Genomic DNA, 18,521 nt, shown 5'->3' with positions numbered 1-18,521 from the left:
GAGTGATTTGAGCACACAAGATAGTACACACCACACTGGGTATAAGGGATCTGCCAGGAACTAATAACACCAGATTAAAGTCTTGAAAGCTAAACCTGAATTAGTCAATGGGAAGGAGCACAGGGGACAGCATTCTGCATCGAATCTCTATATGTCAAGGCTAAGTCAAGACACTGGAGAGAGATTAGCCATTTGGAAAAGTGCAATATTAAGAAATGGCAAAGGTGAGCCTGCAGAGGTTTAGCATGGAAGCTGCCACGTTAAGTTACATAATGGGATTTGTGTTTTAGAAAGATGACTCAGGAAACAATGCAAAGCATGGATTAATAGAAGAGAAGACTGAGGTAGGAAAATCAAGACCTTAGCTGTTGCAGCTGGCAAGGGTGGGGTGGGGGAGGCACTGGGTGGATGAATGGGCTATTAAGAAGACCAAAGGAAAAGACCAAATAATAATACTTATTATTCATGACTAATAAGTATTAGTTAATAGAGGATAAGAAAATATCACAATGAGTTCTAGGTTTTGGCCTGAGTAACTAGATGCTGAGGAAAAAGAGAAAGACTACAAAGGGAGAAGATTTACATTAGCACATAAACTGAATATGAAAGTATCTGGGAATTTTAAGACATCATGAACTCTACTTATGCTGCAAAACTCTGTTAGCTGGAAAGATTAATAGAATTTCCCAAGGTGTCTAATACATAAACATGGAGTAGTTTTCCTACTTCAGCTTTTCTGCTTGCCTAGTATTTTCAGTCAATTTACGATTGGCCATCTCCATGAGGTTAGTTAATGGAAGATTAATTCCATTTTTAATCTAACAGTGGTGAAGTAGGTTTTTGGAAGTACTCCAAGAGAGACTCTGAAAAGCCAAAATTCAACTTTAATTTTCTGAGTACTTTTTCTGTTTAAAGTTACTGAAATGAATTGTCTTTGCGAGGAAAAACAGCAATTATTACCACTTAAAAATTCAATTTACTATATAAACATTTCAGATTATTTGACGTTGGGGCAGCAATTTTTCTTGCTTAAAAAAATAATTTAGCCTAAATAGTGGTGGCAAAATGGAAGCACGCATACTGCATATGAGCTACAAATTGTTATTGGTTTTGTATATACCCAGTCACAAATATACTGCTTTGAATTGGACTTAGTCAAATAGAAGGTCTAATTTTTCATTTAATTCAAATTGTTTAGATTAATTAAGTGAACTGATTGGTTGTCGCCATCATATAGATATCACCCAAAGTAATTTTATCAAATTAATAATGAATTAAACCAAACCAAATGCATGGCTTATGGTTCTGAGACCAAGAATAAAATGAAATCTGCCATTACTTAAGGGATGTATTCTAGTTCAAAGAAACTTGTATGTATAGTTCACATGCTTTACACAAAATACTGTTGCAACAAAATAATGAGCAGCTTCGAAGTCACTACTTTATGTGTACTATTCATACTAGTAATGTTTTTTAACATTAGTTAAGATGCCTTATAAATTATAATTTTCACTACTAGAATTTTATTATGATTTTCTCAGCCAGTACCTCATGTAAATTTCTATATATTTTTTTCAAATCATTGAACTCCTCTTCTCCAAGCTTTAATACCCTAGTCACAAGAATTGTGGGTTCCCTGCTACCATCCCAAACTCTTCCTTCTTTGCTTCTGACTGTTCTGAACCCTGTTGCACTGTAAGCTGTGGGACACTGGACTCACCAGCACCAAGGACACCCAGCGGGTTTCACATCATCATCTTCAACCCAATCTAGTATCCTACAGTATGATTTTAATATTCCAGTCAAAGCCACTGACAATTTTTCATGTCTATCCAGATTTCATTTGATTTGGTTACAGTGATTTTATAAAATATTTCAGTTATATATGCAATAGAAACTATTCTCTCTGGGAAGAAAAGTCTAAGGCATTTGCAACAACATAGAAGAAGTACTTTAGTACTTCTGAATTTCAGACAAAGGAATTAGTATTGTAAAGCTCTAATAATGCATTTTTAGATATTTAGCCAGGCATGGATACTAGGAAGCCAGGTATCAAGGCAGAGATACCAGGAAACCATGAACCACAGAAGCATCCCTGTGGCAATGCTATCTTATGTCTATATGGACCTGCACCCTACAATATCAACACCAGGTGTAACTTAAGAAATCTAAAACCTATGGTTTTAAAAACAATTCTCTGCATAAAGACTAAGAATCCCTTTAGCCTGGTGTGGAAAAGCAGTGGAAATGAGTGGAATAAAGATTGGGAAATTTGCTTTTCTGATGATAGATATTTGGGGTAAGTATATGGTTTTATTTCCTTGCCTTAAACCAATATTTTTAGAGGAAAAGTACGTTTACCTTGTGGAGATTGTAGAGTAACCTTCATTAGCAAAGGCAGAAAGTATTCATTTCCTAGTGAAGACACTTTTTTTCAATATGACAGAAGGATGAACTTTACATGAAAATTATTACATATACTTCTATATATAGTAAGCATGATTGAGGAAAAAAAAATTAAAGACAAACGGCAAAGCTTTTCTCTTTAATGAATTCTTTGGTTATAAACAAGTCTTGAGTGACATTAGCTCTATGTACCATTAACTGGTTTTGCTGGTGTCTTTTCTGTGTGTCCCTTCAAGACCAGGAGGAAATTAATTATCCTGGGTTATAGCGCATAGAACATATTTAATACAATTTATCTTGCTTTAATGTAAAATAATTACAGAATGAAAATAAATCTTTAGGTCTCATAGCATACATAATTTACAAAGCTACTGCTGAGCATGTTGCATAAATTTTCCATCCTTTTAAACATAGAAACTCAGATGTTCTTAACAGGAAGCGTAAACAAAGTTGAGATACAAACTCTCTGTACATCTTCCCATGACTCTTGACATGATGTTTCTCATTCACTGGCTCACAGATTCCTGAGTTAAATAAAGCATAATGAAATATAATTAGCATGTCCTGGTTATTCTTCCATAACTTGTTATCACTTCAGCAAAGCAAAAAGTGCTGGGCAGGGTGATCCAAACTACTGCCAAAATGACAGTTCCTATTCTAAATACTCCAGCAAAAAATGTGGATGAATTATGAAAATTTTGATTCCTCGAAGCTCATAAGGATTCGTTCATAGCACCAGATATATGGGAATATATGAGAATAAGATAAGAAAATCCAGAAAAACTGAGAACAAAAATAAGACTACATGAAAACATGTAAAGGCTAAAACATGTAGCCTGTGGTGACAAAAGAAAACAATATATAGGCAGTGCAACAGATTTTAGATTGATTGCTACCTGTTCTCTGGTGGGAAAAAAGACACCATTTATTTTTGTATAACTATATATTTTCTCTTATAACATTGTAAACAAGCATATTCAAGCACAGTGAATGACTAGGTCTTTCATGAAACTAAAAGAAAAGTCGCTGGATTAATAGATAGCCTATATATATTGAATTTTACTTTTTACTTGGAATATCATTTGGAAGCCAACTTACATTTTTTCTGTGCCTGGGGGCATTATTTTCTATACCATTGCTATCATCTGATTTCCTGTATGGAAAACAAAAAAGATCACTAGATGTTTACATTGCATATAATTAAGTCAGTACACCACTGACATCATGGACATCAGGGTAAAATGTAAAAGGTCTATACAGACAGAATTCATCCTAAAAATGTTTTACTCATTTTGTTTTTATGCCATTGCTTGGAGGGGAACTGCTGCCACAGATGACAGTGAAAATGCCTGTTTATTTTATACAGAGGGAGAACTGCTTCTCCCCAAGCATGAATGGGGGCTTAGTATGTGGCCATAACTTATGCATTGTTTTGACATAAGCAAGATAACTGCCAATCAGGAGCTCAGCCAACATGTGATATACAGGTGCTGTAAGTGGACATGTTTATTACATTGAATTAGAGGTTAAACTTGGTTCTTTATCCTTACCCAATGTGCATGAGTGCAAGACTACAAACGTGGGCTTCAGATTCTTAAGACAAGAATGACTAAACTAGGTCACAGTGGTGCATGATGAACACCCTTCTACGTCTTATGGGCAGGCTTACCTCATTAAGCTATGACTACCAGATAATAAATTCAACCACCTTATGTCAAAATTTGGGGGAGGGGGCAGGTAGGTGAGATTCTGTGGATTAAACATCTGAGTGGATCAGATAAATGAGTGAGCTCCTCACTGTATTATTTGAAGTGACTAGCTTTTTTTGATGTTAGACATTTAGTAGTGTTTTTCAAAATGATTTTCACCAAGAAACTATATGAATTGCTAGTAGCTAAACACAAATATATATATACAATATATATACAGTATATATACAATGTATTGATAAATAATATTTATTCTGTGTCAAGAAAAATTTATCTCCTAACTAAAAATTCTAAAAGAGCATGGTAAAAGGTTGCTCTAAATGAGTTCAAGCACCCTCAATACTTGTATTAAATCTAAAGATACTGAAATAACCGAAAGAAGAGAAAATTCAAACAGTGTCAGTGATCTCTGTGGAACAGTACAGGAGGGAGAAAATGATGTACAATATCCCAATTTCCAATAAAAGCAAGTTAATTCACTATACTGTAGATTGAATCAGTTTGACATTGTGAAGATATTCTAGAAAAAAATATTTTAAAAATACTTTTAAAATAGGGTAGACTACATAAATGAAAATTAAATTTTGAAGAATTGATAGTCTACTCCATCCTGTTCTGGCACACCTCAGAGCAACCAGAGCAACCCCCAAACCACGAGACCAGAGCAGCTTCCAAACCACGAGACCAGAGCAACCCCCAAACCACGAGACCAGAGCAACCCCCAAACCACGAGACCAGAGCAGCCCCCAAACCACGAGACCAGAGCAGCCCCCAAACCACGAGACCAGAGCAGCCCCCAAACCACGAGACCAGAGCAGCCCCCAAACCACGAGACCAGAGCAGCCCCCAAACCACGAGACCAGAGCAGCCCCCAAACCACGAGACCAGAGCAGCCCCCAAACCACGAGACCAGAGCAGCCCCCAAACCACGAGACCAGAGCAGCCCCCAAACCACGAGACCAGAGCAGCCCCCAAACCACGAGACCAGAGCAGCCCCCAAACCACGAGACCAGAGCAGCCCCCAAACCACGAGACCAGAGCAGCCCCCAAACCACGAGACCAGAGCAGCCCCCAAACCACGAGACCAGAGCAGCCCCCAAACCACGAGACCAGAGCAGCCCCCAAACCACGAGACCAGAGCAGCCCCCAAACCACGAGACCAGAGCAGCTTCCAAACGCGACTACAAGGGAATGGCTGGAAACACTGAGGAGGCTGAGCTGGGAGGACAGAAGAATCCAGGCAAGGCTTAACTGTATAAAATATCCCAATGACTGTTGTGGTTTTTATATGACTCCAAGCATAAGAAAGGGAATCAATACATGGGAACCAGAAAGATAAAAAGTTCAGATCAATATAAACAAGACGTCCGAGTTCTACAGAAAGAGGTACAATTTCCTTCCAACTACGAGAGTCTATGATTCTAAGACAACACTGTTTTTTTCCTATCTGGGGTTATGGAACTCCTGATATAACTATTTTATGACCTTAATTTAGAAGCTCACACCATGTTAATTTATTTTACCTGCCATATGTGAATTGCGTAAAAATAACTATTGGAATAATGCCTATGAGTATCTAAGTGACAACAGTCTGCCCCACTCCTGCTCTTTAACGGTGGCTGTAAACCACTCCTCAGAACTGGTGGCTGAGAAAGGTAAACCTCAAGTGCCATTTTGTGTTGGTAACAGTTGCTCAGGCCTCCCATCTCCTAGGTTTCTTTCAGCGGCTTTATTCTGGTCTCATTTTCCTGGGCCAGCCCTTGGCTCTGTCACTCAGACTTTAATCCCAGTCTTGGGCACCTCCATCACTGGACTCCACACTCGGTTTTTGGCTTAGAGAAGCTAGCAACTCCCAGCTTCACCAAACCAAATCACATCCCTGGTAATTTTCTTCCCAGCTCTCCTCATACTCAACTCTAAACGAGGGGCTGTAAGAGAAGTAGTGGCACAATTTGTGTTCTTTCAAAAATAGCAACTAATAGAACTCTAGGCCAGTGATTTTCAATATGACAGAGAATCAGAATCAGCGACAGACATTTTAAAAGAATACAAATGCCCAGGCACCAATCCTAGAGGTTCTGATCCAGGAGATCCAGTAAGGTTTGGGCCACTGTATTTTTAAGGGGCATCCTAAGCGATCAAAAATATAGCCAGGGTTGAGACTCATTGCTTTATACAAATAATACTTCCTTATGGTTACTGAATACCTTCTGTGCATCAAAGCCTATGCTAAGCATTTTTACATAGAGAATATCAATAATCCAAAAGCCTCATGTGACAAGTACTATCTTTAAACCCATTTGTTGAGGAGAAAAGTGAGTCACGGAGAGATGAAAGTAAGTGGTGGAGGGGGATTCTCATGCAGGCAGGCAAATTCCAGATGCCACTCTTCACACAGATAGACGTGTACAGAAAATAACACACACACACATACTCTTGTGCTTTTTTCCCTAACTGCAAACATTTTATTCGACTTCATATTTATCTGTATTTTACTCAAGTGAAAATTAATCTGTAAAAAATAATACTTACAGCTGTTCAATTTGTTCGAATTCTTTCCCCTCATCTGTGTAACAAAAGAAGAATTTAACTATTAAGATTGCTTTATTATTCTTATGAAGCATAGATGTTCAATTCAACTTCTCCCTGAGGTGAGAGTGCACTGTGCTGTTTCCCCTCTTTGGAATGAAAGAGAGATGCACTAAAATTACACACTGTACCTCCGTGATGTCCTCCTCTTTCCCTGCTCTCCAGACCTTACCTGCAATTTTGATCAAGCATAGCCTATTGCTTGGGATTTTCAAAAACAGGACTGATTGATTTGTAGTTATTTAAGTTATTAAAAATTTAGTACAAAACCAGGAAAGAATACAGAATGTAAGATAAATGTTCTTAGGGGACCACTGGTTTCTCAACTGCAATCCATCAGGCACAGGCTACAAAAACAGAAAACTGACAGGTCAATATCTCTTTTATGAGAACTCCAGAATGTCTGATAAAATATTTTTAAAAATGAGTTATCTAAGTGAAAGAGTAATTGTTTATCTTTGAGATCTTTTATATTAAGCTACCACAGAATGTTCTAATATTCTAGTACCAAAGCACATATCACCTAATGGGTGCGTAGGTACCAGTAATACCAAAGAAATGGAAAAAAATAAAGATCTATTTTAATACTACAATTTTGTAGGAAGTTGAAACAGGAAGACCATCAATACAAGTTCATAGCCCACTGTCACCATTAATAGTAACATAAATACCACTCCAGATACCAAAGTGAGATTTTTCCCAAATACTCTAAAGCCACTGTGGTGTATAAAGTCATAACATGAGAACATTATCTAAAAAAGAAATCCTACCTTGCTGCTTCTTTTTCTTTTGGGTGTAAATTTCAAAAAGCATAATAATAGCCACTAAAAGAACCACCTCAGCAGTTATTGCGAGAAATGGTTTGAGGGGCACCAGATAACTCAGCACAACAAGTTGAATGTGGTCTTCACTCTCGCCTAATTGGAATACCGCATGGCACCAGTAAGATCCCTGATCTTCCTCTGAAAGGTGCATTATCTTGAGCCTTGTTTCATTAGCATTTGTTCCATTGATCACATACTTATCATTCATTTGAACATCCAGAGGAACCTAGTATAAGGAGACATTAAAATCCATTTCTATCATATTGCTTAAAAGATACATATCCTAAGTGATCTAACTTTGAACGAAAGCTGTAAGACAGTGCCAAGAAAACTGCTTAACAGAAAAGGGCAGATTAAAATCTGCGAGAAGTTATACATAACAGAGCTTAAGTCTTTTCAGAGTTTGATCTCCCAGAGGTAGCAAACAAAGGACAAGTATACTTTGCTTTAAGTACTTAGCACTGAATCAAACTACAATGTGTAGGTCATCATGAGTAAATATTATATGAGAATTCAACATTCAGAAAAACTCCAGCCATCTGGGTTTCACATTCTAATCCCTGACTAGCTGTTCAAAGTACTTCCTCCTTCACAAGCACAGGCATACATTAAATCAACTAATAAATTAATGAAGCTATTAAATCTGATCATTCCTACAAAGAAAGATCATTGGCTCCCGACATTGGGAGTTCCTCAGATCAGAATCAAAGATGAAATCGTCAGGCCTTTGAACTGACGTAGAAGGAAGACAGAAATCCCCTGTGCGCCTGGTACCCGTGGTCTCTACACCTTCTGTATTTTCATATCTAAATTTCTCGCTCTCAGGTAAGCTGGCTCCTGAGATTCACTGAGTTTTCCCCAGCCTCTTAAGAGCCATACTAAGCTATTTTGGAGCTGATTTATTTAATCCATTTAAATTAAATTTTATTCTCAGGCCATGTGATGCTTTCACTGCTCTATCACTCAACCCCACTGTTCAATAAATGCTAATCTCCATACAAATATTCTTGGAGGTTATCTGATGAGAACTGTGAGTTTATTATTTGCCCCCAAAATTATAGCAACCTGGCTCCTGTGCACAGCATTGCCCCTGATGCCTGTTGCAATGTACACTCTCTAACTCAGAGCTGATAAATCAGAGTACTGCATGTCTAACAGGGACCCCAGGTAATTCTGATGCAGATGGCTGGTCGACATTTTGATAAAAACACCTAACCTAAACTTTTGACCTGCACCCTCTTCCTTGCACTTTTCTCATATCCTAATGCTTAGGGCCCATGCTTAGGGCCAAACTGAGAGAAAATTAGTACAGCAAATGAAGAGAAGCACAGACTACATTATAAAAGTTTAATATAATTAGATCTAGGCTATTTTTTGTCTAGTCTTACATATGCATAAATAAATTAGGCTATTATTTCAAATATCAGGATATTTGTTTTTACAAATATACGTTTTCAAAAATTTGTATACACAAAATGATTACCTTTCCTAATCATCAGTAAGAAGATAAGCAGAAATATTAATGTTTTAAGTCTACTCCTAAGCGATTTGGAGCTACTTCTTTGAAAAGTCAAACCCATGTTATCAGAGAATCAGTCACTCTCCCTTTTAAGTCCTTCCTCTGTCATCCTTCAACAGTCTACAATAGCATCAACTTTGTCTAAGAAGGAATTTAATATCTCATTGTAAGATCTACACTGTTTCATACTGTTCCTTCTAGAATTACAGTTTGCTTTTACAGGACTATAATTTCAATGCTCATAAGCACGCGGGCAATAGAAGAACATCCCCTAAAGACAATGTCCTAAATTTCCCTGCCATTAGAGGCTATCTGAGAGGAAAAAACAGAGCCAGAAATGATTTCTTGAATACTCATGTTTTTCTTAATATCAGCTTTTTGAATAGCCATTAATTCTTTAACAGGAATTTAAAGTATTTGGCTTCCCTTAGGTCTCTGGAAGGCCAAAAGAGGCCAGTGACATTTACTGAAAGAACCCAAGACCGAAGTGTAAGTTACCAAATTTTCATTCTTTTCTCAAATGGGGCCATTGTATTGCATTCCCTCACAAATGTTTCCAGAGACAGAAGCAGGAAAAGAAGACGGCCTTTTTTTCTAGTTACTTTCATGGAATGATAAGAAAAAAATAATCTTATTTGTTGGGGTTATTTGTAAACTCATCAACTAAAAATGAATTTTAATTTCCTTTCAAAGAATTTAAATAAATTGCTAAATCTAAAAAACAAAGTATCAGCTAATGAAACATTAAGATTATCTTCAGATACATAATGTAATATGCTAAAAACATCAAATAACAACTCCATTTATTACTGTTGTCTCTTTATAAATACACATTAAAGAACAAGATAACAGAAGTATAAAGAGTGCTAGGAATTCTGAGTCTGTTATATTATTTATGAAATAAAAAGTTTTTGTTTTCTTCAAATCGAAGAAATATGATCTTACCTGTACGCTCCCATTACTACTGTACCAGGTCCAATTTAAAGGAAAACAGTCTTGACATTTACACATTAAGACAGTCGAATCTCCCACGTAAGTGATCAATGGTTTGTTTTTTCCATGAAGTTCAGGGACTAAGAAAAATTTAGAGAAATGTATGTTACTGAAAGAGTTTGAATAGGGAGAATGTATTCAAGTTGAAGACAATTTCTCCTTTCATTTTCCCATTAACATATGATTTTCTTTATGTAGTTTTAGTTCTACATAAAATGAAACTAATTTATAGTAGCTAGGATGTAGAGTAGCAATAATAATAGCAGTAGGTAGGTAGCTCAATATAACGATCTGTAAGGTAGAAATAGAAGAAAGGTCTTCTATTATTGAGCCTAATAACAATTACAAGTATTGTAATAAACTGTTACATGCTTTGGATAAGAAAGAAGCTTCATGTTTTCAAGTCTATTCTTTCTTCTCACCTACTAGGTTACTTTAGACAAATTTTTTTTTTCGAAGTTTTACCCTTAGATGGCATTTGAGTGAGGAGACAAAATTTTCAGGATATAAAACCTTAAGTTGATACAGATTTATGAAAAGCCATCAAAGAGCTAGAAAAGGTGGGAACATGAGAAAGGAACTTAGGAAAATTAAGAGAACAGAGCAGGAAAGAAAATGAGATAAAAAAACACTTTCATGTGGTTTTGTAAAAATATATATACCAATATTCATTATGATAAATTTCTTAAAGTTGGAAGCAGATGCCATTAGTATTGGGATAAAAATGAGTACTGAATTTAGAAAAATTAGATTTTAAGGACGTGAATAACTTGGTAAAGAAAATTAAAACAGAAGAACACAAGCAAAGGGCCGGCCCCGTGGCTTAGCGGTTAAGTGCAGGCGCTCCGCTGCTGGTGGCCCGGGTTCGGATCCTGGGCGCACACCGACGCACCGCTTCTCCGGCAATGCTGAGGCCGCGTCCCACATACAGCAACTAGAGGGATGTGCAACTATGACATATAACTATCTACTGGGGCTTTGGGGGGAAAAATAAATAAATAAAATAAATTTAAAAAACAAGAAAAACAGATAAATTGGACTTCATCAAAATTTAAAACTTAAAAAAAAAAAAAAAGAACACAAGCAAAGCAATAAAAAGCCAACCAATAGCCCCCGTGATGAAATCAGTTTCTCCTGATTGACCTCAAAGAATGTATTATAGAATATACACTTATATCGGAGATGACTGATCAACAAAGATTACTTTTGATGTTTTTTTTTTTTCTTTTACTAATTTTAGCAGGCTTTTGGTTTTGTTTTGTTTTTCCTTTTTTTGTTGTTTGTTTGGTTTGCCGAGAGAGAATATATGAATTTATGTCTAAATTTTTAATACTATGTTGTCAAGTTTTACAGATACTGTTTGATATTCACTTGTTATTCTATTTTTAGATTTTATTTTGGGGAGGTTCAGGGTGGGGATTGGAAAGATCAATTTTAATTACTAAAACTGGCTTTTTAGATTAACAGTTCTCCAAGGACTCTCGAGTTTGCTACCCAAAGATAATCAGGCATTTGCTAGATGTAGGAATCGTAAAGATGAGCAAAGGGAAAAGAATTGATAATATCTAGAAGAGAAATTCTGATTTGTATAACTACCAGAGAAGGGGTAAAAACAGGGCTGGAGAATAGGGTTTTTTTATGAGTTCTGTCCTTAGGTGATTAAAGTTACAATGAGGAGCACAGGAAGTCTTTTCTCCTTATTGTCTGAAGCGGGCCTAAATACAAGTGCACATATCACCCTCTCCTCCATCAGGACTGCTAACCAGCCGAGTGTTGACTGAGGCACTGCTACTAATAAAGAGATGCAAATAACAGGAAGGTATGTCACCCATGAAGACATAAATGCTTCAAGTAGTCATAAGAAAGATGACAGAGCAGTCTATAAATCAGTGCTTCTCACACTTTTCATAACCAAGGAAACACATTTTGATGAAATTTGAATGGTCTACAATTTTACATTAAACAAAGATATGAACTGCCAATCAGAATTTATATTCACCCCACTAATAGTTAATGAAAACCTAGTAAGGTACCACTAGGGAGCTCCTGAGGGAGGAGAGGGGTGAGTACATGTGACTAGCTTGATTGGAATCATCCCAGCCAGAAGAAACTGGTGAGCTGACCTTGCCACAAGATACTCTGAGCATTCTTTTTGAGAGGCCACTAGTGTCCCACACTCCCTATTGGTCACCATTAGGCTAAGGGACATTAAGGGACAAGTGGTTAATATGTGTCCATTTCAAAGGTGAGGTCATGAGTGTTTGAAGGAGTCAGCACAATGTGACAATGATGGTGAACTACAGCTTCATTGTGACTAGTGTTGAGGACACAGGTAGGTCAAACCCAGCCTGCAGTGCTGCTGCTGCTGCTGCAAAGCATTAAGTACGAGAACACAAGACATCAAGTGCTTTTGCTGCAGAGTAAACACCACAAAGTTCAGCCTTTAGCTGTGATCATGTACTGGTACTTCTTTTTTTAACTGAGCTTTTTTACAATTTATAATGCCCCCGGCCTTTCTACATAGTGGTCATTAGCCAGCTTAACAGAATGGATTATCATCACGTGCAAGAATGACTTCTAGGCCAGCTGGCCCTGTGGAACAGAGAAGAAATAAGACCTAGAATAAAAAGGACAACTGGAAACTCATCTGAATACATCTCAGAATCACAGGAATGTGTAAAACACCCCAAAACAAGGAAAACGCTCCAAACTGAGTCCTTTACACACCACCCAGCCCATCTGAGAAAGGAGAGTAAAACAGTAAAATGATGAAAAATAGGAGATAAATTCACAGGAGACAAGGCCTAGAAGAATGAAGGAACAAGAGCTTTGAGATGCTGGTGGTGGCACCAATCCATGCTTTAATAACATATATTAAACAATTTTCCAGTGATGCTATAAAACAAATTCTACAGCTTGAAACACATTCAAGTGCTTGGCTAAAGCAGCTGAATAAGATTTTGTTTAAGGATTATGATTTAAATATAAATTAGAACAATTTAAATCAAGGTGTCTAATTACTGCTCCTTACCGTAACAAGAAATGAAACTGGTTAAAAAGTTAAAAAGAAAATCTTGTTCCAGACCTATGTAGTATATGGAGCAGAAACAATACATAGAATAATACTACACGTTATTATAAAACCTAAGAATCAAAAGGAAATGGCTCATTCACCACACACTAGTTTTAACAAGAAAAGGCAGAATAAAGCAACTAATACTTTGATACAACCACAAGTTAAATTTTAAAATAAGACAATAATTGCTATCCACGTGCCTTTTTGAATATAAAAGAGGGCGTCTCTCACATAAGTGCTCTGCCCTGTTAGGTCAAGCTACTTTTGTTAATGTTTGGTTCGATTTCCTCAGTCTGTGGCTACCCCTTCAGGGCTCATTTGTGGACCCAGATAGTACTCTAAAGGAGGAAAATAACCACTAAAAGAAAATTGGAAACTGTAGGATCCAAGAGAATAGGCTGACCATCTGTCCTGATATTAACATAACTATATTTTAAGTTCTTGAGAAACAAGACAATAAGTTTAAATGTCAAAATGTAAAAGGCTTAAATTAGGCTGAACCACAGAACATTTTATTCTGTTTTGTTTTTCTTATGGTAGAACAAGTTTCCTCACTAGACAGTGAAGGTGGTAACCACTGAAGGCTGGGCAGTGGTCTGTGGTCTGTGGTCTGTGGACTGAGTCCCTGGTGACCTCGATATAAATTCTCTCCTTTCACTGAACCCTCCTGGAGGGTTTTCCAGTCCTAGAGAGGATTGTCCTGGATTGGTCATGTTCCAGGGCACTGATTGGGCCCTGTTCTCTAGGGCTGGGGATTTGGAGGTATAAAGAACTCTGCCCCATGCTCACCACGTTTTTTCTCGTTCAGGAGGGTGTATCCTCCTCTCTAGAATACTAAGTAGTAAATTGAGCTTGGACTGTGAAAGAAGAGATGACTCTGCTTTGGTTTAACGTTAGTAAGACCTAAATGAGGAAAAAGAAGCCGTCCATGTGGTCAAGGCTTCCAACAATTTCAGCAAGATTTGTGGCAAAGGCTGGCCAATAATAAAATGTTACTTTGCTTTGATATCTCTTTTTCGTGTATATTTCCATATTTGAGATTTTGTTGAGGAGGAATGATTGGACCAAGTGAGAACAAAGTTATTCTTGGGTCTCCTAACAAAGCACTATCAATCTATCAGCTCAATACCACTTTCTAATCATACTTCATTCCAATATATCCAACACTTGGTGTGGTTTTAGTCTTAAATGAAGTATGAGGACACAGAGGCATTTGGAGGATAAAGTCCCCACTTGGAAAGATCAGCCCTACTTTCAGAGAGGTTTCAACTAAAGACCTGCAGATTAAACATGGATTTGAGCTGGGCTGAAACAGGGATTCTTTTCAGAAGCCACAAGGTTGCTTCCAAATCTCAGATGGAACAGAGCTACAATTCTCGAATTCAGCGTGCAGAGGTACAACACGTTCATCTGGGCACTGCTTTTTAACAGTACAGCTCTGATGAAGTTACTTCTACAGCCAGGCTAGGCTCACTTCTAGAGCCAGGCTACTTTGAGGGCAGACTTTGAAACTGGTTGTGTTAGGCACTGGTGAGAGGCACAGTTTCTGCTTTCCCAGTCTGTTTATCTCCCACATATCCTATTTCTCAATCTCAGCCTGCTTCTTTCTGGAAATTAGGTCATGCTTTAACAGGAAAATATGTGTTGAAATGATCAAAATATTGAAATATACCCACAGGCTAAGAATCAAAAGTGTAAGAAAGGTAACATTTGGGAGGAAAACATGGCAGACGACTTGGTTTTTCAGTAAGCCTGTAAGAGGCACAGGCTTGGGAAGCAGAACTGGTGGCTGAAAGGGGCTTTTCAAGAAAATCTTGGGTATTCTATGAGGTTTGGGTGAGGAACACATGGCTACACTATTAAACCATCCCAATTAAATGTTAAGATCAGGTTGTAGACTCTAGATAACTGACAATGACTGAGTGAGTGATGCCACAAAGAAATTGAAACCCAAATTGTATTTTCTTCTCATATCTTGTTTTCTTGACTATCCACTAGATTAATGGCCAAGATAACGTTAACCACTGCTTTGCTCTGCTATCTATGCCTGCTAACAGCGGTGTGGGTCTGAATTATAAAATGCACCATGCTCAGGGAACATTAATTTGTTTGATCTCCTTCAAAGTCACAGTGTGTTGTATTCTGGGCCACTGCTTATGTTTAGAAATATTTATGAATATAAGGACAGTGATACAGTATTCTAATGTGCCTTGCTGACCTTTTGGAATTGTGGATAAAGTAGGACACATGAAAATATTGGGGTTGGAAGAATCTAGGTTTGAAGATGGTGAAATTATTGATTCAGACTAGTGTCTAGGAAGATGGGGTCAAGGATTTACCCAGTGAAAGAGAAAGCCCTATGGAGCTGTAAGGTTGGAGATTCACATCTGCATATTCATGGACTAGAACAAATTGGCCTAAGTGTCATTTTTGGTTCAAGGATATTTAGGTATTACCAAATCAGCAAAAAGATTCTTCCATGTGACAAAGACAGCTAACTGGACACTGGTGTTTGAAGCTGAAGTTCCAACCGATTCTATTATGCTAATCTTCCATACTTTGACTCCTTGGATACTTCCCAGTCAAGACGGGTGGCTGGGCCAAGACGGTTTCAGAGCACTTGGTACTATTCAAAATTCACCATGACTTCCAAAAGTCCCATGGCCTATTACTTGTCCTTTACCAACTAAATTTCTGCATCCTTCCACTAAGAGATTTTAACACTGGTGAATATTATGGAAGTTTTCAGCAACTACCTCAGAAAATGTGACCCAATACTAAGAAACATCATGGACCATCACTCATCTTTCTTGGGGGAAAAGTGACCACTGACATATTAGCAGTTGCAAGCTTCCACTGTGCACTTTTGCTGTCTCCCCTGTACTGACATCAACAGCTCAACAAAGTCAGCAGGTTCTTTTGCATCATGCTAATCAGTGACGTTGAGGCTTTTTTACAATCTTGTAGTAACAAATCAACCAGCTCCCATAAAGGCAGAAGTAGGGACTTCGCTGATGAATTGTTCTGAGGACTCAGGCTCATGCACTACAGTTGACTCATATAGTCAATAGCAGAATTTACTTTTTTTTTTTTTTTTTTTGGTTCAACTTAAAACAGAGGATAAAACAGGCTTTTCATCCACACTTAATTGTAGTGCTGCTAAGGAAAGATATTCCTTCTTCTTAGGAACAAACAGAAACAACCTATGTGGAGAGAGAGTATAATAGAATATTTATAAAAATATACATCATTCTATAAGCTTTATAGATCTAATTTAATAATAACTATACTATGAATAGTTCTGCTGATGCCTTTAAATTGTACTCAAATGAAATGATTTCTCCAAGCAATATTCAATTTAGACAAGTTACAGAGAATTATTATTTTACCAAATAAGATCTGAGAGGGCCCAACTTACTAATTTTAGAAATATCTTCAAGACACAGTGCATACTTAAAAGTTACATTAATGTTAAGTAGGCATTAAAAACTAATAAAATGAACTAAACTGCTTCAGGAAACCTATAAAAAGAAAAAAAGTAAATATTCAGTGGCTCTTGGCATTCCTCAAGCACTGGATTTCAAACCTAGGCCCTGTTGTGGTACTTCTGACACCAGCCAGCATCAGCCTAGTTATCTCAAAACACAGACAAATCAAGAGCCTTTTTCTAAGACTACTTGGCATTAAATGAATTCGTATATTCAAAACTAAAATGCTTCTGTTAATCTTCACATTAGAGGCAAGAATGATCACATCCAAATAATACTCTAAGTAATTTATTATAAGAGAGCTAATAAGAAAAAATGTAATCTTTGCAATATTTAAACTCTGAACAGGGATGACTAGTACATATTTCTAGAAAACAGTGCTATTTAGAAGGAAAAAGAGCAATTTTTAAAGTTGAATCTCCTGGAAGCTCTTTAAGTCTCAATACTGGATGAGTATCTCCTCAAGACCTATAGGCCTCCTTTACATATTTAAAGGAGACTCAATAGAATGTTTACTGGGATTTTATGTGTGTGTGTGCGCGCGCATGTGTTTAATATCCTTTAAGCTCATTAGGACAGAAGAAAGGGAGGGAGGAAAAGGATGGGAGGAAGGAGGAAGGGAGAGAAAAAGACTGGGAAAAGAAAAGGAAAAGGGAAGGAATAAGGGAAGGAAGTGTATGTGTATCTATCCTTCACTAAGTTAAAATAGGCAAAAGGAGGAAAGAAGGTTAAAAGAGAATGTACATGATCAAAATTATCAAAGGATGATACTAGTTTCTGCCTTTGGAAAGACCAAAGTGAATAAATACAAATATTTATTATATTTACCAAGTATGAACATTTACAAAACCACACGAAGGAAATGGGTCTGTGAGTGCAGAGGGAACACAGAAGCGAACCATCTTAAATCATGGTGGTGATGAAGCAGACCATTCGGCTATTGATGGGGCCTTGGGGACAGTATCATATTTTGTCAGGGCAGCTAGCCAGACTTCACAATTTTTAGGAAAAGTAAAGAACAATTTCTCATGTACACTGGGAAATTAATGTGAAGCAAAGCCCAGAATAGTTAATATGGCAATAGATCGCATTTTCCAAATACCAGCATGGACACTGGGGTTCACTAACGTATCACAGAATATGGGTTTTTTTGTGAAGATAATTATCCAACTCAAATGACTATTATTTATCATGACATTGAAACCTAAAGTTTTGGTTTAATGATGGTAAACATAAAATACTTTGATTTATTTGTTCCCACGGGGAGAGTTGTGGATTATATTCTGGGGTTTGTCCTTAAATTGATAAGATCAAAAGCAGACAACCCTTTGTGCACCTCCATATCATTTTTTAATTTTATGGATCCTTAAAATCCCAAGTCCTAGAGCCACTGATAAAGAACACCAAAGCATATTCTCATAGTCTAGGAGAACAGTAACTCAGACACCTAGAGGGATACTATGAAAGCTCTGAGTTTAGAGGGCTAAATAAACAAATTCAAGAGACTGCAATGACTTACAAATAACCGGGCAGCCTGGCCTTTGGAACTAAAACCTGTGCTTTAATCTGGGGGAGGGAGGCAGGGGTAGGAGTGAATTGGGAAATGCAAATTCTACCACTGAGAAGACTCCGGGAAGCTCCATTTTCAAGGTGACCACTTATGATTCAATGGAAAGCATATGATTTTCTTTCAGCTGCATTATGTTTAGTATTCTAATAATTAAAATTTCAGGATTTAGAATTCTAAGAATACAATGCTGAAGTCATGACTCTATAAATTATTAGTACTGACCTTTGAAATGAAACGTGCCCCTTTGTTCCTTCTCCTCTTCAAAGAAACAAGAATAACTTCCCATTTGTTTACTATTAATGATGGTGAACCTAAAGATAATTTAAGTTATTAATATAGGCTTAGTT

At 37.2% G+C, this 18,521-nt stretch overlaps 1 protein-coding gene across 1 annotated transcript in view; it reads right to left on the bottom strand.

Annotated features, from left to right (window-relative positions):
• Positions 1-2,526: 2,526 nt before the first annotated feature.
• The window catches only part of EMB (embigin), a 42,782-nt gene continuing 26,787 nt past the window's right edge, over positions 2,527-18,521 (bottom strand). The window contains exons 4-9 of the mRNA XM_058564111.1: positions 18,397-18,485; positions 9,993-10,120; positions 7,475-7,754; positions 6,648-6,681; positions 3,505-3,559; positions 2,527-2,930 (exon numbers count right to left, since the gene is read on the bottom strand). Of these exons, the coding sequence (XP_058420094.1) occupies positions 2,913-2,930; positions 3,505-3,559; positions 6,648-6,681; positions 7,475-7,754; positions 9,993-10,120; positions 18,397-18,485 (604 nt within the window). The 3' untranslated portion in view covers positions 2,527-2,912. The remainder of the gene's footprint in view (positions 2,931-3,504; positions 3,560-6,647; positions 6,682-7,474; positions 7,755-9,992; positions 10,121-18,396; positions 18,486-18,521) is intronic.

This window comes from Diceros bicornis, chromosome 20 (assembly GCF_020826845.1).
Source record: "Diceros bicornis minor isolate mBicDic1 chromosome 20, mDicBic1.mat.cur, whole genome shotgun sequence".
NCBI classification, from domain to species: domain Eukaryota; kingdom Metazoa; phylum Chordata; class Mammalia; order Perissodactyla; family Rhinocerotidae; genus Diceros; species Diceros bicornis.
Note: the sequence above shows the minus strand (reverse complement) of the source record. Positions and strands in the feature narration are given on the sequence as shown.